At 33.6% G+C, this 6114-nt stretch overlaps 1 protein-coding gene across 1 annotated transcript in view; it reads right to left on the bottom strand.

Moving 5' to 3' along the window:
* Positions 1–1893, bottom strand: part of disp2 (dispatched RND transporter family member 2) — a 19233-nt gene extending 17340 nt beyond the window's left edge. The window contains exon 1 of the mRNA XM_008400010.2: positions 1451–1893. Coding sequence (XP_008398232.1) covers positions 1451–1545 — 95 coding nt within the window. The 5' untranslated portion in view covers positions 1546–1893. The remainder of the gene's footprint in view (positions 1–1450) is intronic.
* Between the last annotated feature and the right edge of the window lie 4221 nt (positions 1894–6114).

Here is a 6114-nt window from a genome sequence, read left to right as displayed (position 1 = left end):
TCAAAGTGGTCAGAATCTGTCAGGATCTATCAAAGTGATCAGGATCTGTCTGGGTCCTGACAGATCCTAACGTTGGGTGGGCATTTGTAAAGTTACACAATAAAACATTTACAGAAATAATTTTAATTATTACACTATCAGAGATAAAAATGTTCATTTTTTCAAAGTCAAATTTCACGTTATTCATAAATGTCAGATTCCCAGACTAAATACTCAATTAGAAAGCTAAGTATTTCGCTTTCTAATTAAGTATTTAAAGGATAAATATATTTAGAGAACTGAATAATTAGTTTTCAAACTAAGCATTTACAAATATTTAGTTTCAAACTCAATAGATAGCTTGTGAATTAAACATTTAGGAAGGAAGCTAAATAATTAGTTAGGAAAATTGAAATTTTGACTAGACTTTAGTATTTAGTTTGGAAGTAAATGGTTATTAGCTTACAGACTAAAATATTTAGTTTCCAACTAATTGTTTAGCTTAAAAGCTAAATATTGATTTTTCAAACTAAATATTCAGTTTGAATTAAATACTTAGGGAACTACATGTTTTGCTTGGACTTAAAACCACTTGGTACTAAATATTTAGCTTGCAAACTAAATATTTTCCAACTAAATATTTAGTTTGTAAACTAAACATTTAGTTCATGAGTTAAATATGTAGATAGGAAGCTAAATATTTAGTTTTACAGCTAAATATTTGCTAAAAACTAAATATTTAGTTTTATTTAGTAGTAAAACTAAATATTTAGCTCATGAATCAAATGTTTATTTAGGAAGGTAAATATTTAGCTCTTAAATTAAACATTTACTTGGGAAGTAAATATTTACCAACTAAATGTTTGAATTAAAAGCTAAATATTTAGTTTGTTAGCTAAATATTTAGCTTTTAATTCAAACATTTAGTTAGGAAGCTTTAGTTTGAAAACTAATATTTCAAAATATTTAGTTTGAAAATTAAATATTTAGCTTGGACTTAATCATTTAGTTGGGAACTAAATATTTAGCTCACTCACAAACTAAACATTTAGTTCCTAATTTAATATTTAATTCAAAAGCAAAACATTTAGTTTGTAAGTTAAATGTAGTTTTTGAATTAAATATTTAGTTTGTAACGTTGACATTTATTAAATTAGGAAGAACACAGTGAAATATTAGTTTTTAAAAAATGAAAAAAATTTTCTCTGACAGGCTAAATAAACTAAAACATTGCTGTAAGCGTTACAAATGGCAGCCCGGAGGTTTGTCCTAATTTAATGCAGATCATTTGACCTGCCACAATAAAGAACATGCAGATGTTCTTTAAAATGCACGTAGTCACAGTTTTGGTGCAAACAGCTGATTTATGTGATCTTCCAGCAGGTGAAATAATCACTCATTGCGACTTTTTCATTAATTAAACCCAAATGCGGATTTATGTCAGTTTCCCATCCAGAAAATAGAAACCCACCTCTGGGCAGTCTGCTGAATCTCCTTCTCTTCAGTCGGAGAATCATCCACCACTATCGCATCAGTACTTTCTCCAATAATCGATCGAGCCTCCATCTTCCTCCCGATTCAATCAGCGCCTATTAAAAGGTCACAATCACCGCGGGGACATTTTAAATCGGCTCAATTGATCTGCTTTAATCTTCGTGGAGTGAATCCACGCGGATCAGACCAGCAGTGCTTGTTTCTGGGGTTGCTACTACACAGCAGCAGCATCAGGGATGTTTGCGTTAACCTGCTGCGCTCTGATTGGCTGAGCCGCGCTGATGCTGCTGACGTGGCGCGGTCGCTGTCCAATCCGGTGCGGGGCTGAAGAGCCCGGAGACGGGCGGCATCCTGCAGGTGCCGCTTAGTTATTAACAGGCAGCACCGGCTCTGGTGCTCAGTCTGAACAACTGGACCGGGACTTCCTGCTAAAAAGATATAAAAAATAAACTCTCATCAGACCAGAGGGAAACTAATGAGGTGAAACCCGCAGTTTGTTTTCAAACAAATAAATGTAATGATGTAATTCAGGAATCAGAACAAAGCAACTTTAATAACAACAAACAGGTCCAGAAGTTTCATATTTAAGGATCAGGTTTGGTCCAATTCAAGCCTCATTTACAAAAATGAAGTCACAGATGGATAGATTTTTATTTTTAAACTTTTTTCTAATAAATATACATCATAACATCCGAATTTTCACTCTAAGAAACATTTAGATTCTGAAAGAAAGTAAGAAAGAACGACAGGAAGAAAAGAAAGAAAACACTAAAGAGAAAGAACAAAATAGAACGAAATATAGAAAACAAGAAAGAGAAGAAAACAGAACGAAAACAAACAAAGGAAGAAAAAACAAACGAAATATAGAAAACAAGGAAGAAAGAAGAAAAGGAGAAAGAAAACAATGAAAGGGAGTAAAAAACAAAAGATAGAAAACAAGGAAGGAAGAAAGAAAAGGAGAAAGATGCAACAAGCAACATTTGGATCTGACAGACTGAACGAGTCGGGAGCTTTAAGATCTGAGGAAGGTGATTTCTGGGACAAAAAGGCAAATAGTGTTTTTATTTCAATGTTTTCTTGATTTTTTTCCCCCAACATTTTTATTAAAATGACAAATCTAGAAGATAAAAGTATCCTGTCAAAATAAAACCATAAAATTAAGTTTTTTTTACATTAAATCTTTGTTGTAAATTGTTTCAACGTCAGATTTTCCAGGCATTTGAGGTTTATGTACTGTATCATAATGAATCCCTCATATTTTCCTTTTCCTCATTTGAAAGTACTTTGGATAATATATACAATAATTACACAGAAACTGATGTTTTCAAGCCTTAATTCCTTTATGAATTTTTGTTTACTGTTAATGTAAACACGACATTAAAACCAGAATCAGATCAACAAAAATAAACATTGTGAGATTAATGAAAAGGATGTTTAGTAAGTGTCCGTCCACAGGTTTTTATTATTATGGTACGGGTTACATGCGATGCAACTGGATGCTTCCCAGCAGGAAGTGGGCCATTTTGGATCAAAGCTTCCATTTCCTCTTTTTAGACGTTGCACCTGATCGAACTCGTTCCACCAGTGGATTAAATACAGAGTTTATATTTAATCATGTTGACCACAGGGTTCTGCTCATGTTTATAACAGAGAAAACTGGATTTCATGGTTTCAGTCTTAAACTGTCAGTTTTTTTAATCCAGTTTGGCAGTTTCTCCTCACTCACAATATCCCTTTGTTCTGGAGCGCCCCAAGGTTCCATATTTGGTCCAGTGTTGTTTTTGTTATATTTATTGAAACACAGCTTTTCTTTTACACTTTAAATAAAACAAAACTAACTTACAAGTGACTTTTCAGCAGGAAATAAGAGCTTGTTTTAAGTCAGTAACTCTTGGATATTACTGGCAAATTATTTAACTCGTAACAAAACTTTCTTCCCATATTATTATAAGATTTAATGAAAGTAGAAAAACAATGAATATTTTGAAGAAGAAATTGTTTTGGGCAGAATTAGTTCGATGTGACCTTGTAGGTGAAAGGTCAAATCTGAAATGTAGTCAAATCCTTCGCAGAACAGTGAGAATATAAAAACTAAGTGTTTAAAATATTTTGATCAACATTCATCAGCGCATTGTTGATACAAAAAAAGAAGTAAATTTTTTGCTTTAAAAAATTGTATGCATTTTCTACAAAAAAATTGGAAGTATCTGAATTTGAAAAGTTTAATTTCTTTTTAACATCGGAGATTAATCTAAAACATTTCTGTGTTTTCTTTAAAGCAAATTTTCAACTTTTCAGATTCAGTTATTTAATAGTTTTTCTATAATTTTTTTTTTTTTTTTTTTAGATTAATCTCAAGATTTCTGATTTTTTTCTGTTTTTTTCTAGCAAATGATCAACTTTTCAAACTTGGACCTTTTTAGAATTTTTTTTAGATTAATCTTAAAATTTCATATTTTCCTGTTAGAAAACTTACAACTTTTGAAAATTTGAAACATTTTTGAGAAAATTTCTGAGATCAATTTCAAAATGTCAAAGTTTTCAAATCAAATGTTGAACTTTTCAGACTGAAATTTCCTTTATTTTTCTAGACATTGTTTTAATCAGGTTTTTTGATGGAAATTTACTCCTCTTTTTGTTTTTGGCCCTAATACTTAAAGAACAACAAATAAATATGTAACATTACCTGAAGCCATTTCTTTGTGACTCAGAGGAGTCAGTCAGCTTCGACTCAACAGAAGTGTGTGACTTTCTGCTAATGAGGCGACTGCTGGTCTGGCTCTTGTCAAGAACATGAATCATGGCCCCCCGGCTCCTTTTCCTTCTGCCTCCATGGGGGGAGTTGGATCGGCACAGCAGGAGGCTGAGAAACTTCTGACGATGCGATCAAAGTTGCGTTTTGTCGTCTTAAATCAAAGCAGAGCGACTTTATTTCCATCTGTTTCTCTCTAGGTGCGTTTTCTTTAACCATAACATTTCGCAAATTTGAATTACGGAAATAATTTTGCTTCTTGGAAACACGGCAATTTCGAAAAGACGCGATGAAAAGTTTTTGCGCTGGGATGGATGTGGTGTTTTGTCAACAGCCGGATGTTACTACTGGCGGAAAAGACGAAGAAGACAATACGTTTTTGTTGGTGTTTGTTTTTTAATCAATGTATTAATCAATGTATTTGTTTAATAAACCGAACATATTAAAAGCAACATAAGAGTATAAAAAACCCCCACAAATAACCCAAATGAATCTAAAACTTTCATAAAATATCATGGCGGAAAACTAAACTTTCCCCTTCAAAATAAAAAGAGGTTCTTGCAGCATTTTTTGAATCCACAATGAGGACTTAATAAAAAAAAACCCTCATTCTTCCATTGTGTAAAGTAAGGGAAGGTTTTAAAGGAACATCTATGTAATGTTGATATAAATATATTTTTAAAGTATTTTTGAATTTGAATGAATGCGTAATAAGACGACAGGAAGTAGTAGAATTACGTTTTTTAATGATTTATGGTGCTAACAAACTTATTCTCGCCTCATTTCAATACATTTCTGAAACACTACAATTGCAAAATGGCGGGTTTTTTTTTTTTTTTTTAGCGCACATTTACAGTGGAAACGCGGCTACTGTTAGCATCAAACCTCCCCCATTCACAGCTAAATTAAGTTGTGTGATTTTATGCGGATAATCCAAACCTATTCAGACGGAAAATCAATCTAAGTGCATCTGATTAGATTACAGGAGGATTCTTGGCTAAAATGCGATCTTTAAGAGGAGCAGGAGGCTGTTGTTGGTTAGGCGGAGTTTTCTGCACAGCTTGAGAGACAGCTGACGCAGCTGAAGCCCTGTTTACTTAACATGAAAAACATTAGCACACACACACACACACACACACACACACACACACACACACACACACACACACACACACACACACACATCTGGTGAGGCTGACGGATACAAAACTGGAAGCCAGACACACAAATAGCTGGGAAGAAGAGGGGAGGGCTCAGCTTGTGGCGGCGCGCTGAGGTGACAGCCATGGTAATTTCCTGTGGCAGATTTCAGCCTGAGAATGGCGACGTGGGAGAAAACGCTTCATTAGAGCCGCAGAGCTGCTTCAGGAAGCGAGACACAAGCACAGAGCTGGATGCAAGAGGAAGACCGTGTGGAAATACAGAGAAATAACAGCTGAACTCTAACGCTGCACTAAAAAAAACCTACTGACTGTGTGTTTTAAAGGGGACCTATTAGGCACATTTACATTTTTCACGTTTTTTAAAATCTCCATTTGGCTCTGAACTGCTTCTAAAAGCAGTCCAAAAACTAACATCCAGCTGTTTTTTGGTAATAATTTAATGTTTTTTTGGTGTCTGCATCTTATCCAAAAATCTTCTTGTAATTTCATCAAATGCATTTTATATTGATTTTCTGTCTGAATCAGGTTTGAATTACCCGAATAAAATCATACAACTTAGTTTAGCTGTGAATAGCGGAGATTTAAGCGCCAACAGTAGCTGCTTATTAACAAAGAAATATATTTACATGAGCATATTTACAAAGAAAGTTGTTTTTATTGCAAAAGCAACATTTACAATAAAATGTTGCATCTTACTGAAACATTTTATTGTTGCAATTATATATA

Source organism: Poecilia reticulata, linkage group LG22 (assembly GCF_000633615.1).
Source record: "Poecilia reticulata strain Guanapo linkage group LG22, Guppy_female_1.0+MT, whole genome shotgun sequence".
Lineage (NCBI taxonomy): Eukaryota > Metazoa > Chordata > Actinopteri > Cyprinodontiformes > Poeciliidae > Poecilia > Poecilia reticulata.
Note: the sequence above shows the minus strand (reverse complement) of the source record. Positions and strands in the feature narration are given on the sequence as shown.